Source organism: Cydia amplana, chromosome 16 (assembly GCF_948474715.1).
Source record: "Cydia amplana chromosome 16, ilCydAmpl1.1, whole genome shotgun sequence".
NCBI lineage: Eukaryota > Metazoa > Arthropoda > Insecta > Lepidoptera > Tortricidae > Cydia > Cydia amplana.
Window position 1 is genome coordinate 15,872,484 of NC_086084.1, and position 24,285 is coordinate 15,896,768.

Here is a 24,285-nt window from a genome sequence, read left to right on the forward strand (position 1 = left end):
AAATTTGATCCACTTCCCGGTTTCCGATTGAGCTGAAATTTTGCATATACATGTAAGTCGGGTGACACTGCAATATTATGGTACCATCGAGCTGATCTGATGATGGAGACAGGAGGTGGTCATAGGAACTCTGTGATGAAACAACGCAACCTAATTGTGTTAGGGGTTTTTAGAATTGTCTCGATGAGTATTAGTTGTCTGTCATAAGAAAAGTACAGTCAGCGATAAAGGCTTGTACCAAAAATGAAATTTTTGACAAAAACTTATTTTACATTAAAAACGGTAAACAACCTTGACGTGTCTTTTTATTGAAAAACGCTTTTAAAAAATAAGTATTAAAATATAAATGTATAATTGTATAAGGTCAAGTCAACGTACGGTTATAGGCACGTTTTTGTACTTCGGACTTTACGAGGATAATGACACTAGTTAGACTGTGAACTCGTTCGTATTGGTAAATATGTATACATTTTTTCACCTTATTGCAATGGATTAAGGTGAAGAAATGTATACATATTTATGAACTCGACTGTAGGTTTTAGTTATAGGCGATAAGAATACGATTCCGAATAAGAAAATCGATTCCTGCTCAAAATTATAACATAAATCTAAGTGTACTCGTATGTACCATCGCCCGCACTGTTAACTGTACATCGGTGAGCCTTAACTTATTATGCTCTTTGTAAATAAGGTCCACCGATGTACAGTAACGAGTGTTGCTGTATGTACATACATAACTTTTTGACTAAAAAGGTTATTGGACCTAGACCAATTTCAAAATTAAATTGAATTGATTTAAAAAACGACATGCGTTAAATATGAAGTGAAGTAGGCCGTCTATGACAATACGATAATCAACGATATGCTCATCTATTAAGGGTATTGCACGAATTTATCAATCGATACAGGGTCACGATGGTTGCTAGGCGATACGACGTGTGTTACGTATGTTATGATGATATTAAAATTTCATCTCTATTTTACATTAAGTACTAAGTACCTATATCAGTGTTTAGCCTGTAGGTTTCGCCCCAATATATGTAGTCGCGGAGGCTCACAAAATGAAGAAAAAAAAACAAAGTGAAACGATATATTCTATAGGTATAACGAGCGAGTGTTTGGAAAAGTGGAACATTGAGCGTTGCGAGGGCTTCTAGGTACGAGGAGTAATAGTAGTTTGTGTTACAAGGGATCAAAATGATATCTTTCCGTCAAGGGCGTACATTGAATCCTGAATGAAGCGATGGATTCTACAATAGAATCCCGAACGCAGTGAGGTGATTACTTAAATGCAACTTTCACATCAGTTTTTGAAGCATACAGAGAGCCTTTACGAGCAGGTGTGGTGAAAAATGTTTATCATGCACATACCTCGCAACCGAGCTAGCAAATCTGTAGCAGTTGTACGTCAGGGTTATCACTACTACGCATAAACTAAAGTACGAAAAATATTTTACACTACATATGGGGCTACTTTTTCGCACTAGTGCGTAAAATAGCACTTTTCGTGCGGATGTCGAAACTTGTGCCATATGTACTGTAAAACGTTGTTCGATACACGTGCGAATAGGTAATTCGCAACTCGTGTCGAATTTATCGCCACTCGTTTCGAATTTCCTCTTTTTCGCACTTGTATCGAAAATAACTATTCTTTGTTTTCAAATACACCAATATTTTCAAGCAATGAAAATTCCATGTTAATATTTGAAAGAAATGCGAAAAAAACGTGATTTTATAAACAAAATAACAGATACATTGAAACGCATCTAATATAGACATTGACCTGTTAATTTATATTACTTGACAGTAAATTAAACCGGGTTATATCGGAAGAGGGTCAACAACGATCAATTTTATTAATCTTACATACAATAAAGTTAAAGCAAAATGGTTCATCATAATCGCCAACCCTGACACAAAACTGTCATATGCTACGATTTTGCTAGCTCCGTTGCGGGGTATATCATGCAATAAGGATGACGAAATGTTGTGGACGACGAGCAATATAGCGATCAATAAATTGCATTGGAAAAGCAGCTGCATTGAAGAGTACGGTTCTCTAGGGAATTATTCACACTGTGTGCTAATTAAGTACAACCTGCAGATGTTGCTAAGCGGGCGCGGTGCTGGTCAAAATGAATTGAACACAACATGTCAGTCTTTATTAACAATACAGTATTATTATAACATAAAAACTCATTTAGTATTAATATCTGGGTGACCGAGCTTTGCTCGGTAAACACATAAAAACTCGAAAATGCGCGTTTTCCCAGAGATAAGACCTAGCGAGATCGATTTTTCGCCCACGATAACCCCCATATAGCAAATTTCATCGAAATCGTTAGAGCCGTTTCCGAGATCTCCGAAATATATAAATAAATAAATATACAAGAATTGCTCGTTTAAAGGTATTAGATTAACTCTCATCCGTCACCAGGGTTATCAGGCACGGTGTCAGTGACAGTTGAAGAGAAGTGCGTTTCTTACGCCCACAAGCGACCGTCGGCCTCCGCGCGCCGACAGTCGCGCCACTACGCTTTGGAAGTCACGGTGTATTGTTCATACCTACAACTATCCTGTCTTGTCCACATCTACAACAATAGCAACATTAGAGTTACCAGGACTGTCAGGCACGGTGTCAAAGTGGCAGTTGATGACCAGTGCGTTTCTGCGGCTCGCAAGCGACCGTCGGCCTCCGCGCGCCGACAGTCGCGCCACTACACTTTGGAAGTCACGGTGTATTGTTCATACCTACAATTATCCTGTCTTGTTCACACCTACAACAATAGCAACATTAGACTTACCAGGACTGTCAGGCACGGTGTCAAAGTGGCAGTTGATGAGCTGTGCGTTTCTACGGCTCGCAGGCGGCGGGCGGCCTCCGCGCGCCGTCAGTCGCGCCACTACGCTTTGCACGTCACTGTATATTGTTCATACCTACAACTATCCTGTCTTGTCCACATCTACAACAATAGCAACACTAGACTTACCAGGACTGTCAGGCACGGTGTCAAAGTGACAGTTGATGAGAAGTGCGTTTCTTCGGCTCGCGGGCGGCGGGCGGCCTCCGCGCGCCGACAGTCGCGCCACTACGCTTTGGACGTCACGGTAGACGTTGTTCATGCCTGCATAACAGTTCAATCTTTATAGGCTGAAATAGATATCATATATCATACTCAAGAAATAGGGTATAGTCAAGTGTAAAAATATGGGTGCATACAACTTATTATGTCCCATAGTTCTTAACTCGCTGACATAAGAGCTATAGGAAATATTTTTGAGTATGATGAGTGTATCCAATTTTTACACTTGACTGTACAATGTGCTTGAGGCCAGACTGGAATCTTATCTTTAGATAGTTTTTGGGTACGGCGGTTGCTTCAGCTCTCTTCATATTATGTAACGAGACGAGACAAACGATAAAGACGAGGTTAACTTGAAGAGATCCCTGAAAGGGATAAGTTCGCCTTTGTACAAATGATGTGTTTTTTTCATGTTTTATGTTTCTTTTTATACAATATAGTGTTTTACTACTACTACGAGGTTTTATCCAAGGTATTATATGGCGCAGTCGGTAGGTTCTGACTGATACTAAATTTTCACGGTTTCTTCCTCAAAATTCAATGTACGAGTATTAGATCCAAATTATAGCAACAGATTACATGTTGCTATTACACACATATCAACATGTAATCTGTTATACACACATAACCACACCTTTTAGTTTCATACGAGTGACAGCTGTGATAATTTGATAATTACTAACCATCCAGAAAGGACAGTGAAAACGCGCCGCTAGCTGTATGCACGTCTATCTCTAGGATGTGATGCGCTGCAGCGCCGGCCGCGATCTCACGCAGTGCGCCCACTAGCACACCCACCGCTAGCACTTCGTTCCCGTAGCTGCCCGCGACCTGCGCAAGCGCATATTATGAACAATCTGTCGACCCAGTTTCAGACTCACATATCAATATCACTACATAGGTATACTTGGTCAACCAGATCTTGTCAGTAGAAAAAGGCGGCAAATTTGAAAAATGTAGGTGCGAAGGGACATCGTCCCATAGAAAATTTGAATTTCGCGCCTTTTTTTACTGACAAGATTTGGTTGACCAGCTTTAGTATAAAACAAAGTCGCTTCCCGCTGTCTGTCTGTCTGTATGTATGCTTAAATCCTTAAAACTACGCAACGGATTTTGATGCGTTTTTTTAATAGAGTGATTCAAGAGGAAGGTTTATGTATAATTTGTTAACCCGTGCGAAGCCGGGGCGGGTCGCTAGTAATAAAATAAAATACAGTGGAACCTCGACAAGGCGAAATCCTCGTTAACACGAAATAAAATGCCATTACCTCTCTAACGTTCGTATTATTACCTCTCTAACACGAATGTTCATTCATTTTACCTCTGTAACTCGAAACCTCTTTAATACGAACAAAAACCTCACTAAGTCGATGCCCTCTTTAAGCCGAAACCTCGTTAACACGAAGTTTTGGGCGTTTCCCTTGAAATTCGTGCTATCGAGGTTCCACTGTACTTATAGTGACAAGGGTAAGATGTATAGCTTTTAATACATGCATACTCTAGGACCAATAGAATTTGACTGAATAGGAATACTAGGATGTAGCTCACCCCATACCGAACCACCTATACTCACCCTAGGGCCAATAGAAGTTAGGTTAACAAGGTGTCCATGCGCGTTCTCCGCAATAAACCTGGTGGGTTCGGCGGCTCGCGTGAGTGGTTCCGGCAGTAGGTCCCCCGCTGCCAGCAGAGCCAACGCTGCTAGTGCACAGCTCAGCGCGCCCAGCACGAGCCAGCGGAGCGAGAGGGGCTCGCGTATCAGGATGTTTTCTTTTACTCTCTCCATCTGTTGAAGATAAAGTTACTTACGCTGCGTCTTACGTAAGCGAACAACTCGCGAACGCGATGCGAAGCGGCGCGGCGCGGCGGGCCCACGGCGTCCGCGTTCGCAACGAGATCGCCCCCGGACACTTCTATAGGTATCAAAGGATTGATTCACCCCGCGCCGCATCGCTTCGCTTCGCGTTCGCGTGTTGTTCGCCTACGTAGTACGCTGCGTTAGATTCATAATGATTTATAGAACACACATAAAAAACTGATTAAGAACCGTTTGAAGTACAAACAGCAACACTTAACTATCCATTGGTGGACCTTATGCCTTTTGTAATAAGGTTTACCGATAGACAGTTAACAGTGTGGGCGATGGTACTATCGAAATAATTACAAAAAGCCTAGATATATTTCATTAGGGCAGCATTTCCCAAACTATGGGTCGCGAACCATTGGTGGGTCCCAAGCGAATATAGAGTGGGCCCTAAAACTGCTACAAGTAGAAAATCTGAACGTGAGCGTGATATTTCATTTCATGTCCTCTTTTAAGAAGGCCAAGAGTTGGGCCCCAAAAATGGCAGTTTTTGTCAGGTGACTTGTCAGGTTTCGGCACCCAGTCAACTCGGGGAACCGATGCATTAGGGAGTTCCCTTAATCATTCTATGGTCTTGTATATAAAATAATCAACACGCATCACGCGTAAATAGCTCTTCCGATTCGCCAAATAATGCTCTTCATGAAAGAGGATACACGATCTACAAGAGTTAATAATATAAAAATGCAATTCACTTAGTGTGCGTCTATTATGTGAAAATTTCCTTGGATTTCACCGGGAATCCAGCCGGGCTAGCACATGATTGGTGCGACAGTATATCTCGCGGCGAGACAGACTACCCGTCCCTCTTTTACTAACATAGAACAAGACGGCCATCTCTCGCCGCGAGATACTGTCGCGCCAATCATGTGCTAGGCCTACTGATACGACTCATTTTGTATCTCGGGTAAGTGGCAAACGCTTTATAAAATGGCATGTTGTTTATGCGTATCGTAAGGTTAGGTTATGGGGTGGTCTCCACAGGGAATACCCGCAGGACCCCACCTACATATCGATTCAAACGTGAATGAAACTGAAAGTTCCACTACCACTAGCGTTGCGTGAGTGACGTCCGGTCATGACATGAATAGATTGAACGATCAGATAGTATTTATGTATAGCGTATTAGCGTGTTATAAGTTATATATTTTATCGCGATACACATTTTGAGTTGTAGTCGCAGGCTAGAGAGAAAACTGGTGGGGATCACACTGAGAGACCGTAAAACGAATGAGTGGCTGAGACAGCTGAGCAAGGTCACGGATGTTGTAAAGCGCGTAGCCAGTTTGAAGTGGAATCCCACTTATCTGCTGGCTGGTCATATAGAACGAAAGACTGCTTCGTGGAGTAAACGACTACTCGAGTGGCGATCATGGGGGGAAGAACGTCCTTAAAGTAGACCCAATATGCGTTGGGACGACGACATCAAAATGACTGCGGGGATGAAGTGGCTCCAGGTTGCATAGAACCGTGACGAGTGGCGTAAAATGAAGGAGGCCCAAACCCGAAAGGTAGAAAAGGGTCAAAGAAAGAGAAAGAGAGAGAGAGAGTAGCAGCCGTTTCAAACTTATGGTTTTAATGTAGGTACTTAATTTTCTAACTTACCACCAACAAAATAGAGAACATAATTAAAAAACGTCGCCCATACGATATAATGCTTTGTACCTAATCTATGTATAACTAAAGAAATCCAGCGGCTGGCTATTGGCTATGGTAACGTGTGGCTTAATACCATAAGGCAGGACGTACAGTCACGCTCCGTGATTGTTACGCCATTTAGGGTTCTAGCTAAATTGTACATTCCATAGTGTAAGTATGGAACAACCAAATTAGCTAGGAACCTAAATGGCGTAGGTAACAATTTAATCCCGTGTGGTGACTGTACATCGAGAACATACCCAATACATGAATGAAAGTGAGTATGCACTTTTAAAGTTGTGAGGATCTTATAGTTAGCTGAACATTTGTAAATCTCATTTCATGAAGATAAGGTCTGTGAAGTTGTTGTTGTTATTAAAGTCACGCTCCGTGATTGTGGAGCCGTTTGGGTTTCTAGCTAAATTGGACAATTCATAGCGTAAGTAAGAACAACCAATTTAGCTAGGACCCTAAATGATGTAACAATCACGGAGCATGACTGTACAACTACAACAGCAAAATTAAGGATTTGTTAGACCTGTACCCCAAAAGCATAAAATTGTTGTAGTAATTCACCGAATCGCATTTCACCTTGAATGAAAAAGATGTCACTAGATTTAGAGATAGAGGGGTACAGGGGGCCGATTTTTGAATTTCGATCGCTCGATTTCGGCACTCGAAAATCGGTGGAAAACGGCGAAATGCAGATTTTTGAAATACGAGCGATAGAAATTGGGAATCTATTGGTATTGACCACTCGTTTTCCATTCTATTAGTAGAATTTACATGCCTAGTAGTGGAGATATTACTGAAAGAAATACACGAAATCAAGCGGTCGAAAATCGGCCCCCTGGTCTAACAAATCATTAAGTCCCATTTGCATCATTAAGTCATTAAGCGAACAACTCGCGAACGCGATGCGAAGCGGCGCGGCGCGGCGGGCCCACGGCGTCCGCGTTCGCAACGAGATCGCCCCCGGACACTTCTATAGGTATCAAAGGATTGATTCACCCCGCGCCGCATCGCTTCGCTTCGCGTTCGCGTGTTATTCGCCTACGTAGTACGCTGCGTTAGATTCATAATGATTTATAGAACACACATAAAAAACTGATTAAGAACCGTTTGAAGTACAAACAGCAACACTTAACTATCCATTGGTGGACCTTATGCCTTTTGTAATAAGGTTTACCGATAGACAGTTAACAGTGTGGGCGATGGTACTATCGAAATAATTACAAAAAGCCTAGATATATTTCATTAGGGCAGCATTTCCCAAACTATGGGTCGCGAACCATTGGTGGGTCCCAAGCGAATATAGAGTGGGCCCTAAAACTGCTACAAGTAGAAAATCTGAACGTGAGCGTGATATTTCATTTCATGTCCTCTTTTAAGAAGGCCAAGAGTTGGGCCCCAAAAATGGCAGTTTTTGTCAGGTGACTTGTCAGGTTTCGGCACCCAGTCAACTCGGGGAACCGATGCATTAGGGAGTTCCCTTAATCATTCTATGGTCTTGTATATAAAATAATCAACACGCATCACGCGTAAATAGCTCTTCCGATTCGCCAAATAATGCTCTTCATGAAAGAGGATACACGATCTACAAGAGTTAATAATATAAAAATGCAATTCACTTAGTGTGCGTCTATTATGTGAAAATTTCCTTGGATTTCACCGGGAATCCAGCCGGGCTAGCACATGATTGGTGCGACAGTATATCTCGCGGCGAGACAGACTACCCGTCCCTCTTTTACTAACATAGAACAAGACGGCCATCTCTCGCCGCGAGATACTGTCGCGCCAATCATGTGCTAGGCCTACTGATACGACTCATTTTGTATCTCGGGTAAGTGGCAAACGCTTTATAAAATGGCATGTTGTTTATGCGTATCGTAAGGTTAGGTTATGGGGTGGTCTCCACAGGGAATACCCGCAGGACCCCACCTACATATCGATTCAAACGTGAATGAAACTGAAAGTTCCACTACCACTAGCGTTGCGTGAGTGACGTCCGGTCATGACATGAATAGATTGAACGATCAGATAGTATTTATGTATAGCGTATTAGCGTGTTATAAGTTATATATTTTATCGCGATACACATTTTGAGTTGTAGTCGCAGGCTAGAGAGAAAACTGGTGGGGATCACACTGAGAGACCGTAAAACGAATGAGTGGCTGAGACAGCTGAGCAAGGTCACGGATGTTGTAAAGCGCGTAGCCAGTTTGAAGTGGAATCCCACTTATCTGCTGGCTGGTCATATAGAACGAAAGACTGCTTCGTGGAGTAAACGACTACTCGAGTGGCGATCATGGGGGGAAGAACGTCCTTAAAGTAGACCCAATATGCGTTGGGACGACGACATCAAAATGACTGCGGGGATGAAGTGGCTCCAGGTTGCATAGAACCGTGACGAGTGGCGTAAAATGAAGGAGGCCCAAACCCGAAAGGTAGAAAAGGGTCAAAGAAAGAGAAAGAGAGAGAGAGAGTAGCAGCCGTTTCAAACTTATGGTTTTAATGTAGGTACTTAATTTTCTAACTTACCACCAACAAAATAGAGAACATAATTAAAAAACGTCGCCCATACGATATAATGCTTTGTACCTAATCTATGTATAACTAAAGAAATCCAGCGGCTGGCTATTGGCTATGGTAACGTGTGGCTTAATACCATAAGGCAGGACGTACAGTCACGCTCCGTGATTGTTACGCCATTTAGGGTTCTAGCTAAATTGTACATTCCATAGTGTAAGTATGGAACAACCAAATTAGCTAGGAACCTAAATGGCGTAGGTAACAATTTAATCCCGTGTGGTGACTGTACATCGAGAACATACCCAATACATGAATGAAAGTGAGTATGCACTTTTAAAGTTGTGAGGATCTTATAGTTAGCTGAACATTTGTAAATCTCATTTCATGAAGATAAGGTCTGTGAAGTTGTTGTTGTTATTAAAGTCACGCTCCGTGATTGTGGAGCCGTTTGGGTTTCTAGCTAAATTGGACAATTCATAGCGTAAGTAAGAACAACCAATTTAGCTAGGACCCTAAATGATGTAACAATCACGGAGCATGACTGTACAACTACAACAGCAAAATTAAGGATTTGTTAGACCTGTACCCCAAAAGCATAAAATTGTTGTAGTAATTCACCGAATCGCATTTCACCTTGAATGAAAAAGATGTCACTAGATTTAGAGATAGAGGGGTACAGGGGGCCGATTTTTGAATTTCGATCGCTCGATTTCGGCACTCGAAAATCGGTGGAAAACGGCGAAATGCAGATTTTTGAAATACGAGCGATAGAAATTGGGAATCTATTGGTATTGACCACTCGTTTTCCATTCTATTAGTAGAATTTACATGCCTAGTAGTGGAGATATTACTGAAAGAAATACACGAAATCAAGCGGTCGAAAATCGGCCCCCTGGTCTAACAAATCATTAAGTCCCATTTGGACGGTTCCAGAATTTGCATGCGATTTTAGTTACATTGCGGTATTTGTTTGACTGTATTCATTGTACTCTGTAATTAGCAAAAACCGGAATTCTCGTAGCATTTTTGAGCTGTCATAGGGACTTCTCGTTTATCGACTTCCTATTAGACATATGTATATCGATAAATACAGAACACAATGTGTAGAAAATGATTACGAGTAGAAGGCAACAACATGCAGTCTTATCTCATTATAATTTATAAGAAACAATAAAATATTATTATTTTAATTTCTATTTAGAAAAAGACATTGACGAAAAAAACATCATACTCAAAAATATGTCCCATACCTCTTATGTCAGCTAATTAAGAACTATGGGACATATTTTTGAGTAAGTCAACATCCATATTTTTACACACGACTGTACCATAAATTGAATTATCGACAAAAACTTGTTTTAGACATAAGATGTAACATATGTTATGAATAAAGAAACTGAAACTGAAACAGTGTTGACAACAAAGTTATAAAAAACTAAAACTAGTTTTACTGCCACCATGTGAGTATGTACCTGTGTCATTTGCATAGGTATGTAATCATTCGAACTTGAGTGCGCTAAGCAAAATATTTTAAAACAACAAATTCTTTTTTGGTTATCTTGCATTTTTTTACACGGCATTGTAAAAAAATGTTGTATAAAAAGTTGTACTTTAGGTGCTAAAGTTTTCTCTAATTAACTAGAAGTTGTTGAAATAATGAATATTTCTAAAATAAAGTAGGTATTATTATTGCACCTTACCTATTGAACAGCTAAACAAATGATATATGAAATAAATTAATACGTCTGAGCAACTTGTGATGTCAATAGTTCGTGTCAGTATTAAACTATGATTATTTCAGAGATATACATATTACATACATGTATGTAAGATGCAAGTGATAAAAACTATTCTTATTAAGAGTAGGCCGCAGTGCAAATCATTACATTACCTTAACTGTATTGCAGTGCCCGTAGCTCACAAACGTGTGGCGATTGCGTCCCAGGAATTCTTAGTTTTCGCTTCAGTTATATTAGCATTTAACGGAGCTTTTTCTCACATTATTTTTTGCCGCATAAATCACAAAACTTCACAGTCCAATAGGATCGCACGGCAACCACAGACTGACTGAAGAACAAATGAATAAAAATCAAAATAAATGAAGATTTGACATTAATGACAGCTGTCACTACCATGTCACTACTTATGTAATTCAAAGCCGTTTCAGCTACATAATAAAACGACCGAAAATGCTGTATTTTATCAGGTTAACTTGACCGCAGCGTTGAATTAGAGGTATGTTCAAAAACATATGAATTTCATTTAAAATAATTTCCTGAAATAACTACATATATTCAATGAATAATATCTTAAAATAAGTATTTGTTTATGATGAAACAATTTTTCAAATAATTTTTATCAGCATGGATAAGCGACTACCATTTTCATCATCGCGTGATACTAGAGTTATCAAAAAATTATCATTTTGTAACCTGCCCCTGATCACGCATTGTTGTCACTTGCCATGGAAATTGCCTGCATGTCATTATGCGATGTGTGTCACTTATTCCTTTCACGCTATGATCCATAATATTGTTTGTAATTAACGGTTTATGTGATCGTGTCTTGTATGGTTTAGTAGACTAAACATCACTAACATGGCTCAGTGGGAAGGTTTTAGCGTCTCAGTGCGCTGCGGGTCGCCGCTAGGCTGCTACCAGGGCACGATCCTCGCGGCGGATGGAGCGTCCATCACGCTCACCAAACCGTTTCGGAACGGATTCCCTTATCCCAAGGCTCAGGTTACGCTAAAGTAAGTCCTTCAGCTAGTCTTGTAAGCTTGGTGGATTCTTCACTTATAAAATGGCTAGTGGCTACTACTGCCCAGTCGAACAGAATGAGATTTTTCAGCGGTACACACACAGAGCTGTATTTTTATGTCCTAGATACTAAAATGACAATCCGATTGGCTATTTCCTTCCCAGTCATCCTGTTTTTCTGTCAACTTTGTACTAAAATGACAAATAATACATTGGGAGAATGTATTTGTTTTGCATAACTATATTACATCATCTATAGTCTATACTCATGATTCATTCTCCGGTTATTGCGCCAGTTTCCGTCCATGGTCTAGTTTTCGTCCACTTGACAGATTAGCAAATAATATATTTGATATTGAATTTGCTACTTGCAAAATATCATTTTTGTGTAGATAGATATATTGTTTAGACATTAAGGATTGCAATAAGTCCAAATATTGAACTTTCGTCAAGTGGACGAAAACTAGAGCAGGACGAAAACTAACGCACCTACCCTAGCTGCCTGTTGGTTCAGGCAGCTAGGGTAGGTTCAATGAAGTTTAATATAAGATGTTTTATTTTTAGAGCTCACTGCTCTAAAAATAAAACATCATCATCATCATAATTCAAAAATCCTCAAGCTGTTATAAAATGTCTTACACTTTAATTAAATTTAAACTTTACAGAGCATCAGACATCAAATCCCTAGAGATTATCTCCGGCAAGACGTCAGGTGGTACAGCGCACAGCACAGTCCCTGTCGTAGGCAAGAAGCGAGTGCCACGTGCTACGGTTGGAGAGAGCTTACAAGAACAGGCTCCGGCGCCGCCACCGCCGGTTGTTAATAAGGGGAAGCCGGCAAAGAGCAAGCCTATTGATATACAGGCTAAGAATAGGAACAATACTCATGCTGGTATGTAAAAATTTAGCTTTTCTGTATGATTGGAGAGTTTTTGTAGGAATGAATTCTTTTTTAGGGTTCCGTACCATAAAAGGAAAACAATTTAACCCTTATAGGATCACTTGTGCGTCTGTCTGTCTGTCACAGCCTATTTTTTCGGAAGCTACTTGACCAATTAAGTTGAAATTTGGTACACATATGTAAATTGGTGACCCAAAGATGGACATGTAATGTTGCATTTTAAACATGGCCCACTTTTGGGGGGTACTATATTAAATAAATAAATAAATGATGTACAGTCAAACGTGAGTTGGACTTAATATACGGAAACCTTGGAACGTGAGTCGGACTCGCACTTGGCCGGTTTTTTGTTCAATCAATGAGATAACACTGAAGCCACAAAGCACACGTTTGTTTTTGCGATAAACGCAGTGTTGAAGGGATGGAATATTATAATCATGAAATGGGTTTATCGGGTTTGCAGGGAGCTATGGTGCCTCTGGTTCAACGCCGAAGACTCGGGTTGCAGGCGGAGACAAGGCGCGTCGTAGAAACGAAGCGTGCTTCGGCTCTGCTGCCTTGGAGGCCGTCGACAATGATTTTGACTTTGAGGGAAACTTAGCACTTTTTGATAAAGAGGTAATTTTTATGTCAAATGAGGTTTCTTAGGTTGATTTTAAAAACACATTGTTCAGAAGGAACACAAGGAAACTTTTCTGTTTCCATGTTTCTTGTATCGTATTCTTATAATGCGAAGAAAAACTGGACTTAAGTCTTGCTACTGGATTGGAGCCGGTTAGGTTTATTTGACGTTCATAAGCGCATTGTAATTAAGCCTACTTGAATAAACTATCTTTTTATCTGTTACCAGCCAATTTCTGAGGTAAGTGTCCCTTTTTATTTAACTTCTAAAGGTACATTCAAGGGAATCAATATTACAATACAATACAATACTAATCCTCTTTATTGCACAACCTCAGAATAAATGTACATGGAAACACAAATAATACATGAAGACAGACATAAATATACAGAATATTTTACATTTAAATTAAAAATAATTTTCTCACAAATAGAAATATAAAAAGCCATAAAGTAAGCTTGGTCAAGTCCATAAGAAAATTCAAAATATGTATTGCTAGTCAGGAGTTACAGATATGTTATTCTAATTTACAACAGGTCGTCGTGTCCTACCTCAGAGAGACTTACAATATCGAAAATTGGACACTTAAGACGACAAAAGTGACATTAACACATTCAATGCCACGCGCTACGAGCGTTGCCGATAGCATGGGAAAAACCGTATGTAGCGAAAAGCGACTACGGACTGAGCACCCGCCTGGCGGGTTGCTGGCAGTGAATGCGTTAACATACCTACATTGACGACCTGTTGACGACCGGTCTGGCCTAGTGGGTAGTGACCCTGCCTGCTAAGCCGATGGTCCTGGGTTCGAATCCCGGTAAGGGCATTTATTTGTGTGATGAACACTAATATTTGTTCCGGAGTCATGGATGTTTTCTATGTATATAAGTATGTATTTTTCTATATAAGTATGTATATCGTCGCCTAGTACCCATAGTACAAGTTTTGCTTAGTTTGGGGCTAGGTTGATCTGTGTAAGATATCCCCCAATATTTATTTATTTATTTTTATTGAATTTTATCCTTTTTAGGCGCTCTGGCAACAAATGCGCCCCGACGTCGTTCGCGTAGCTGCCGCCCGCGACGAAATGGCCGCCGGCGGCAAACTGCGACACGACCAGAACGTGCTGCGAGCAACCGCGCCGGACACCGCCCCGGTCACCGTACCACCAGCGTTAAGGGGCGCTAGGGACTACGTCACCGATTCCGGGACGAGGTTGCCCAGTGTGTCGGCGGCTTTAAGAGGAAGATTGTGGGCAGGATTGAGAAGGACGGATGATGAGACGCAGCATACAGCGAGGGCGCTGTTCGCGCGGGCGACCGCTGATGTGGCGTTGAAACTTGTCGGCGGGACTCGCAGGTAAGAACTCATTTTTTAAAGTAACATTAAGACAGGGACATGCACTGAGTCAGAATGGCCGAGTGTGTGCCGACTCGGCCATCCCGACTCAGGGCGTGTCCCATTGTTTAAGGGACTAGAATGCCCCGTGAAGCTACAAGTACGATATCGGGTTTACCACCGTACGGTTTTACAAGGTGCTAGAAATTACATCTCAGACTCCGGGAAAAGTCCTCCAAAACCGACGGGGAGTCGGGTTTCCATCCTTACTTGGTAGATATTCCACGAATCCGCACGAAGCGCTTTGCTTCCTTTCCTTATGCGCACTGCCAAGGAATGGAATTCCTTGCCGGCGTCTATATTTCCGAGCTCATATAACCCGGCAACCTTCAAATCAAGGGTGAACAGGCACCTTCTGGGCAGACTCGCTCCATCGTAGGCCACGTCTTCGCCTCGGCCAGTCTGTGGCCATGAATAAGCCCATTTTTAATAAAAAAAAAAAAGTCAAATTTGTATAGATATTTGTCATTAATTATGACATTAAATATATTATATGTAATATATGTTTAGTATTTATGTATGTAGCATGTATTTTATTTTGATAATAATATTTATGTATTTTATTTACTTTTGGACATTTAGGTTAGTTTACTTTTAAAGTGTTACTGTACATTCCGTAAGTTTGTCTATCTAATTTGAATTCTCCCCTCATCTACTCGAAGGTTAGCTGGAAGAGATCCCTTACAGGGATAAGTTCGCCTTTGTACCTTTATTTCTGTAAACATTATGTAAACCCGTGTTGTGTACAATAAAGTGATTACTACTACTACTACTACTACATTACCACACTTCATCATTGCAATGCCACGCACAGTTAACTTGGTCTGATTGTGAGCGCATGTTGAGATAAAGCTTGACACAGACTGGACCCGCGCAACGCGCACCAGCGGCCGCTGGCCGGGCTGGTGGCGCGCGGCGGCGCGGCGGGCGCGGCGGCCGTGTGCGCGGCGCGCCTGCTGCGCGCGCACGGCGTCGACACATACGTGGTGCCGCTCGACGGTGAGTACCATACTGTAGAGGAATTCGGCATTTGTACGGCATACAACAAACCTAGTATGTAGTTAGTTAGTAATTAGTTTAGTATAGTACTTAGACATAAGTTTTAGTTTTATTCTTATCATAAGTTCAATTTTTTTTGTCACGATATGGTTTTCTAATAAAGTTTTTATCTATCTATCTATTTGTATTACAACTAGTAGTTCGCCCCGAACTGAGAACTCGCGGTTCGATAAAATGTTAGATCATTATTTTAAAATTGTAAATTTAAAAACTATAGGTACCTATTATAAATGTGTAAGCCGAGCACTTTCATTTGATACCAAATTCGACCATACTTTCTTGCAGAAAAGATGACCAGAATAGCAAGACCCCTCACAAATAGCTTTTTAGCCTTCTAAGCTCTTCTAGCTCAATAACCCCTTGATCGAGCCTGCTCATAATTTAATGACTAAAATATAATGTCCTCAACTACACGTTTACCCAATTTAATTTAAATTAGAACAAATTTACTTAAGTTATTGTGTATCAAACTATCCTCTGATAGTTCAGCTTAAAAACATCGAAATGCCGGGACGTGCCCCTAGCCAGCCGTGTGCTCCAAGTTGAATGTAATAACTTCACTTCGCTTCGCTCGCTCGTTCGATGATATTATATAACCATAGATAGGTTATACTCATACTTGAGGAGCATCAAAAATACTTCCATATTTATTTCTGTGCCTACGAAAAATCTGTTATTTTTGTTTAATTTTCTCATTCCATCCATCTTTGTCACACTCGTTGTTAAACATAAGGTCGCTTCTGTCTCTTTCGGTGTGCGGGAGCTCGTTAGCACGTGCACATTTCACGCTTGTCCAGCCGCGACTAAAGGCAACTTGTCCAATCTGTCACAAGGTAAGCGCTTCAATTTTGGAACGCCTATAACCTATCTTGAGTTATAAATCATTGTAGTATTAGGGGTAAAAGTCCACGATGCCGGCTGCTGCCGACATATAGTGTGTCAAAGGTATGTTTGATTTCAAACATAGACAGAGAGAATCATACTATCATTGTCTAACACTAGTACTAGCACCCAAAAGAAAAGGATGAGTATAGTTTTTTTTGTTCCTATTTACTGACAAGATTTGTTTGACCCAGTATAGTTAAAGTGTCATTCTATCGAACTTGCTAACTATGTTCACTAGTAAATTCATATTTTTTTTAAATTTCAATATGGCGGTTTATTTACATAGTTAGCAAGTTCATAGAATGACACTTTACCGTTAACAATATCAGAATCGTTTATCCAACCGAAATATATGGTGTTAGTAAAAAAACATAAAAGCATCTACTTGTATGTCGCGTCACATGGCGACCGTGCCGGGGCAGGCTCGAACTTCAGTCCCGGAATAGACGTCTACAATAGCCACTACAAAAAAATTGTCACTGCCTAACCAAACTGTTTTTAACTATACTTGGTCAAGCAAATCTTGTCAGTAGAAAAAGGCGGCAAATTTGAAAAATCCCGGGTTAGCAACACTACGTTTGAATTGTTCGAAAATCGCATGTCATTTATATCATATCTGTGTATGTATTGTTAACATTTCATTGTTGTTCGATGTACATTGCTGCTTTTTGTTCGTTTCCTAGGGATACCATGCTTTAGTTTACTTTACATTGCTAGACTTTAGTAAATAATTTTTGCAGTGCAAACTGCCTTAGGTAACTATGGTTCAAAGCAGCCGTGAGCTGTTGAGTTATACATATACCACTGCTACATTCCGCAGTTGCCATAGTATTGTTCTAACTGCAGTATTAGGGTTCCGTACCCAAAGGGTAAAAACGGGACCCTATTACTAAGACTCCGCTGTCCGTCCGTCCGTCCGTCTGTCCGTCTGTCCGTCCGTCCGTCCGTCCGTCTGTCACCAAGCTGTATCTCACGAACCGTGATAGCTAGACAGTTGAAATTTTCACAGATGATGTATTTCTGTTGCCGCTATAACAACAAATACTAAAAACAGAATAAAATAAAGATTTAAGTGGGGCTCCCATACAACAAACGTAATTTTTGACCGAAGTTAAGCAACGTCGGGCGGGGTCAGTACTTGGATGGGTGACCGTCTTATTGCTTGTTTTTTGTTGATGGTGCGGAACCCTCCGTGCGCGAGTCCGACTCGCACTTGGCCGGTTTTTTTCTATTCACAGACACATGCCCATTACTGGCAAGCGCGCTGTCCGCCTACCGCCTGTGCGGGGGCCGCGTGCTCGGGCCCACGGAGCCCCGCCCCGCGGGGGATCTTCTCCTCCTAGCCCTACACGACCCGGAGACGTCAGTACAGCACCCGAGGTACGGATTAGAATAGAATAGAATATTTTTTTATTGACAAAAGAAGACGATCTTACAGACACATGGACACAGGTGGATCCCAAACTAGGCTATGCCTGTGACTTGGACTCCTAGAATGCAATTGACATTAGAAAAATTTACAGAAAATATTACCGACATTTAAATAACTAAGAATTAGTATAAAAGTTAAAGTTAGGTTCACTAATTTAATAGGATTATTAATAGTACCTATTACCCGAAGACGACTCCAAGGATTTTTACAACGACCGTGGTTGATTTGATACGGTATTTATAATTTATAATATTTTAATTGACCTGATCGTGGGGTCACAGACAAATTCTAAATAAAAAACATGCTTTGTATGCTCAAAAAAAATCCCATATAGATTTTAACTTTCGCGGACTGATTTTTGTACTTGCGGGGCTGAATATCAGTGTTGGCCGAAAGTTAATGCGAATTGAAAATGTTGGCCATTAACCATTATAAATTGAACCTTAAACCGTATCGGACGATTATAGTTTACGATTCAATTTATAATGGTTAATGGCCAGCATTTTCAATTTGCATTAACTTTCGGCCAACACTGCTGAATATTAACGGATTCAGAAGCCGGCATTGCGGGATCCCTTCTATTATGTACCCTTCTTTTATGTGTTGTGTACTTTTATTATGTACCTATGTTCAAACTTTTTGAATAAACGTCTTTTATTATTATTACTTACTCTTAGTATTGTATCCTCCTGAGACCCAGAATCAGTTGTTTTGTTTTTGGATTTGGAACTCCTTGTTATTCAACCAAAGTTCAAAATAGATTGTAGAATATGTACAAAAATCTGTACCGTTCCAAAGTTTAAAATTACAAAAACTCTTGTATTTTTTGTATGATAATATGAATTTATTTATAGTTTGATACGTCTGTCTTTTTTCTGGCAAATAAAATATTGGATAGGTATAATACTCGTATATAGTTATTTGTACAACAAGAGATTAAAGTTTGATATTTCTTCGAGTGCTTATTTTGAGTCCCGTGCAAGCGAAAGATTCTATACTAGAATAATTTAGAATCTTGAGCGTAGTAAGGGACTCAAAAGCGCACGAGATGTAAATAACTTTGATCTCGTGTAGTTCACAAAACTTTTCACTTCAGCAGTGAGAACATATTAGAGAACCCGAAAAATGTATTCCTTCTTCATCACTTACTCATGTTTTCTTAAGATATACCAACAATTAAATTTTCACCTCAGCAGCTCGAACAAGGGTACTTTGCTACTTAAAAACAGTGAGCAAAATCGCATTTTGCTCACTGAGACAAAATGAGCAAAATGCAATTTTGCTCACTCAGTGAGAAAAATGCGATTTTGCTCACTGTTTTTGAAGTAGCAAAGTACCCTTGTTCGAGCTGCTGAGGTGAAAAATATTTTTGCACTATATGACATTTTTTTTTTTCAGTACTCCCCAGATCCTCGAGTGGGCCTCCACCTCCCGCGGCGCCCTGGTCATCCTGGAGCCCGGCCACGATTCCGGCCTCTGGGACTCCGTGCTACTCTCCGCTCGCGCCGTCCTTGTCGCACTGCTGCCGCCGTCCCTCTCTGCCGTGGCGCCGCGGCTGCTATTGGCTAATGTGGCGCCGCCTGCGCAGCTGTTTGGCGCGGTGGGCGTGGCCTATAGATCGCCTTTTGGCGCTGCGTCGGTGCTTGCGCTGCATTTGGCTGATGATGATGATTGATCTACTTAACTACACATACTGAAAGATGTCTTGAAATACACTCTTTAGCAATGAAAGAGGCATTTAAACTGTTTATACGACAACGGTTTCACTCACTTGAATTTTTAGTCAGTTTAGGTCGTTTAAAATATGTCTCACGAAAGTTTAATATCGAAGGGGCATTTAGTATAGAATACGCCTAAAAAAGCAATTCTTTAAACTATAAAGTAAAAAATACCGAAAACGGGTCGCTGTCGTATTTAAAGTTGACATTAATGCCCTTGAAATTATAATACAAGTAAAATCCATGAAAGCGTAGTTTTGTGTAGATTTTTCATACAAAGTGACCTATTTTAATTGCTCTCGAATACCTATAGGTAAAGTGTACTTTTACTGTGCAATAGATCCCCCAATAAAAAGGCAGACTTATGGCTGAACGGGACATTGACTAGGTCATTATATGCACTGATAGAAAACAGATTAAATTATTTTTATGGAAATTATTTAATTTGTTTTATTTCAAGTAGAAATACTACCTACTATATAAACTATAAACTGAAATAAACGTCATATAGAAAAGAAAACTTGACTAAATACAATTTAAATTGTGATAATACATAATAATACAGGAGAACCCAAGTTTTTTTCAATCTAGAGATTTCTATTTTCCCACAACGCAAATGTGTTCTCAAAAGAGTTGTGCATCAAATTACCTTAACATTACTGTACGAATTTAAAACTATAGTTGTAGAAAACATTCTATCATTAACCCTTTTGATGCCAAAAATGCCTAAAGTCGTTTTGAATTGAGTCGACATAATGTAGTTAGTCGAATAATCGAGAGAATGATCAAACTGACAATATACCTACCAACTTAGGACGTGACAGAGTGTGGCCCATTAATTCCTATGAAAATACATATCACATGGCACTTTCAGACTTCGGTCAAAATCGGTGCACAGTTAACTTAGACGGATTTAATAAGTGTACGTACATTGTCAATATAACCTTCTCACTTTCATATAAGGTTTATATTGGCTCGCTAGCGCCCATAATGTTGGCGTGCGAGTGAAATGTTTTAATAATATGGCATGCAAAAGGTTAAAGTCTATTTTTTTATTCGGTAGACTAAAATGACATTTCATAGTATGAAATGACACATGATGTTCATACTATGAAATGTCATTTCAGTCTACCGAATAAAAAAATAGACTTTAGTTACAATACAAATCTGGACTTTTCTTGTGCTACGTTCAAATACACAACTCTTTTGAGTGAGATTATAAAAAGTAAAGTAAGAATGAATTATTTCCTACTTTTTTGTTTATATCTTGTATTTTACTGTCGTTACGTTTAATTTCTACCTTCTGTTTCACTAAAACTTTCGAACTATACTTGTCTGTTTATGACTGCATTTATATTGCATAATAGTATGACTAAATAATGTGTAATTTGTTAAAACTAGTATTATTTGTATAACTCGCATCCATATTGTTTTTTAAATACATTTTGACTCTGATATGATGTTTTAATATTACCCTAGCTAGTTATGAGTAAACATAAAATCTATCTATAAGTCTAAATATCTGGGTGACCGAGCTTCGCTCGGAAAACATATAATAACTCGGAAATGCGCGTTTTCCCAGAGATAAGACCTAGCTAGATGGATTTTTCGCCCCCGAAAACCCCTTTATACCAAATTTCATCGAAATCGTTAGAGCGGTTTCCGAGATCCCCGAAATATATATATATAAACAAACAGTATATAAACAAATTATATATATATATATATAATATGTATATAAATAAACAGTTTAATTTTTTTTTATATAAATAAATAAATAAACAAGAATTGCTCGTTTAAAGGTATTAGATAAGTTTTATGCAAAAATGTCATTTTTGGTACAAGCTTTTATCGCTGACTGTACTTTTCTTTCCACAGACAACTAATACTCACCGAGTTGTTTTTATCACAGAGTCCTATGGCCATCTGTCTCCATCGTCAGATCAGCTCGATGGTACCATAATATTGCATTGTCACCCGACTTACACACGTATGCAAATGTTCAGCTTCATTGTAAACCGGGAAGTGGGTCAAATTTAACTTGCAAGATTTGTACAAACATACATAGTTACGTTACATACATACATACAATGCAAGTTAAGTAAAAGCTTGTAAAAAGGCCGGCAATTACCGTAAATCAACTCATTGGGAACTATCTTGCTATTTAGCCTTTTGAACGCCAGAACTATTTTATATAACCCGCCAAAGTAAGCCTTAATAGAATGCGTGAAGGTTCATTTTAAAACAACGCGTCTGTGGATGTCTTTGGAAGTTAAATGAGTAGAAAAGAAACATCATACACCAGTCCATCAATTTTATTTTCGAAATAAAGTACACGAGTATAAAGCGTATTGAATAGCGACGCCCACGCCTCGGCTGAACGATATTTTTCTTCAATAGGGGGTATTACTGCAATGTTCTGCCGCCAGAGTGCAGCACTAGCACTTATCGTAAACCATATAGTAACTTATACACGCTATGCGCTACAGTTTTTTGACAAGTTTTCACAGATAATTCGTTACGAATAAATATGAAATTGATGCATCAAGGCGATTGGTTTACAGAGGGCCTACCGCGAAACACGAAAACAGAAAGTTCGTTATCTGTCTCTCTATCACTCTTGTGTATTCCAGCGCAGATAACGACGTTTGTGCTAGTGGCGCCCCCTACTCAAGAGTTTTGCGTAATATCCCCATTGCCACTATGAATCTAAGTGCCATTTCAGCCGTATGGCGCATGCCGCCCGCTAATTTACTGTTTTACTTACACAAATAGGTACACAATTTAGCGACATATCCGGCATAACAGGAAATACGGAAAAAAGCAGATGTAATAATATCACAAAGGATGCAAAGGTCAATTTGGTTAATTCCGTCGCAGGGCTATTCCGTCTACTTAACTAGCGTTTTTCTAGAACAACGAACAAAAATGATCGACAAAGTATTAGCGATTGCTTTTAGTTTCAGCAATCAAAAGCAGATGTTTTTTTTCCTACCATTGAAAATCAAAGAAATATACGCTCGTGAACGGAATAGTCCCTGTGACGGAATTAACCACATTGACGTGACAATTTTGAAATTTAAAAAACCCCTAGGCCATAGTATGTAGTATAGTTACGAGTATTTATGTAGTGCATATTAAAACATTGTTTAAGGTAAGCTAAATAGCTTTCAAGAACAAATAGGGCAACAAAAATAACACCGGCTAACTTTGCCTGTGAAGGTAACTTTGCCCAATTATGCAAATATATGTTTAACGTGCGTCTTAATAAAGAACTGACGTGTGAAAGAACTGAAGTTTATTCCAACCATAAAGTTGAACTGCCAATTATATATTATGTCATACATTAATTATGACATAATTTTTTTTTGATGATTTTATTCATATACATATAAGGTACAAAAACAATCGAATTTAAACTGTTGTGAGACATGCTAACATTGAATAATTTTACGGTTTAGACTCACTTGTTTTAACAACAAACAGTGAGTGTGGCGAGTGACTTAAAACAAGTGAGTCTAAACCGTAAAATTATTCAAGGTACAAAAACATGACAAAAAACAATAAATAAAAACAATTTCAAAATACAATTAAACTATTTTTTTTATTACATCTGCTTTTCACAATATCAGCGGGCGTATTCTGTCAGCCTACCACTTACACTTATATAATATAACTTAAAGTTGTGCGCGCCGGCGCGGGGCCGGCGGTCGGAAGACTGGTTGGCGTAGGAAGCAAGGCGCGGCGGTATTAAACGTTTGTATTCTGGCAACATTGATGATTCTTAAGTGCAATTTCGCTCGCAAATTTAACTTTGCCCACAGTTGACAATATCAGTAATTCTAGTCTGATTTAATATTGTAACATAACTTTGCCCACTTTGCTAAACTGGTCGCGAATTAACTCAACTTTACACATAGTATTACAGTGGGCAAAAATATGGATAATGGGTCGGTACTGCGATGCAGACTTAAATATTTATCTACAGTACCGACCTGCCTTCCACTGATCCGATTACGACTAAATTAATTTCGAGTCATTGAAGAACATTGAGTAATTATAATTATACACAATATTTATCACGTATAGCAAAGTTCAAAAAAGCGTAGGTAGTTGTTAGGGCGCCAATTTGCCAGAATAAAAACTTGTAGCATCAATCGGCCTCGCCGCGCCATGGCAAACTAATTTAACTGATATAATATGTACTTAAAATACAACAACAACCAATAGCGCTATTAAAACATAGAATCTTAAATTAGTGCTAATACATAGGGACTTAGCCTTTCTTTGCAGGCGGTCAAACATACCCATATTTGAACTTGTATGCTGAGTATGCCTCACGAAGTAAATTATGTATCAAAGAGGCATACAAATTCATAGCAGCTGAACATCGT

The 24,285-nt window shown here is 39.6% G+C and overlaps 2 protein-coding genes across 2 annotated transcripts in view; one reads left to right on the plus strand and one right to left on the minus strand.

Annotated features, from left to right (window-relative positions):
- Positions 1–4,885, minus strand: part of LOC134655483 (uncharacterized) — a 52,343-nt gene extending 47,458 nt beyond the window's left edge. Inside the window, exons 1-3 of the mRNA XM_063510947.1 lie at positions 4,657–4,885; positions 3,767–3,914; positions 2,991–3,125 (exon numbers count right to left, since the gene is read on the minus strand). Of these exons, the coding sequence (XP_063367017.1) occupies positions 2,991–3,125; positions 3,767–3,914; positions 4,657–4,869 (496 nt within the window). The 5' untranslated portion in view covers positions 4,870–4,885. The remainder of the gene's footprint in view (positions 1–2,990; positions 3,126–3,766; positions 3,915–4,656) is intronic.
- A 6,700-nt stretch (positions 4,886–11,585) lies between these two features.
- On the plus strand, positions 11,586–19,901 carry LOC134655258 (enhancer of mRNA-decapping protein 3). Its single transcript, XM_063510706.1, has 7 exons — positions 11,586–11,869; positions 12,542–12,768; positions 13,241–13,395; positions 14,430–14,758; positions 15,660–15,796; positions 17,980–18,121; positions 19,572–19,901. The coding sequence occupies exons 1-7, from the start codon at positions 11,715–11,717 to the stop codon at positions 19,846–19,848; spliced, it is 1,422 nt and encodes a 473-aa protein (XP_063366776.1). The 5' UTR covers positions 11,586–11,714; the 3' UTR covers positions 19,849–19,901.
- Positions 19,902–24,285: the final 4,384 nt, after the last annotated feature.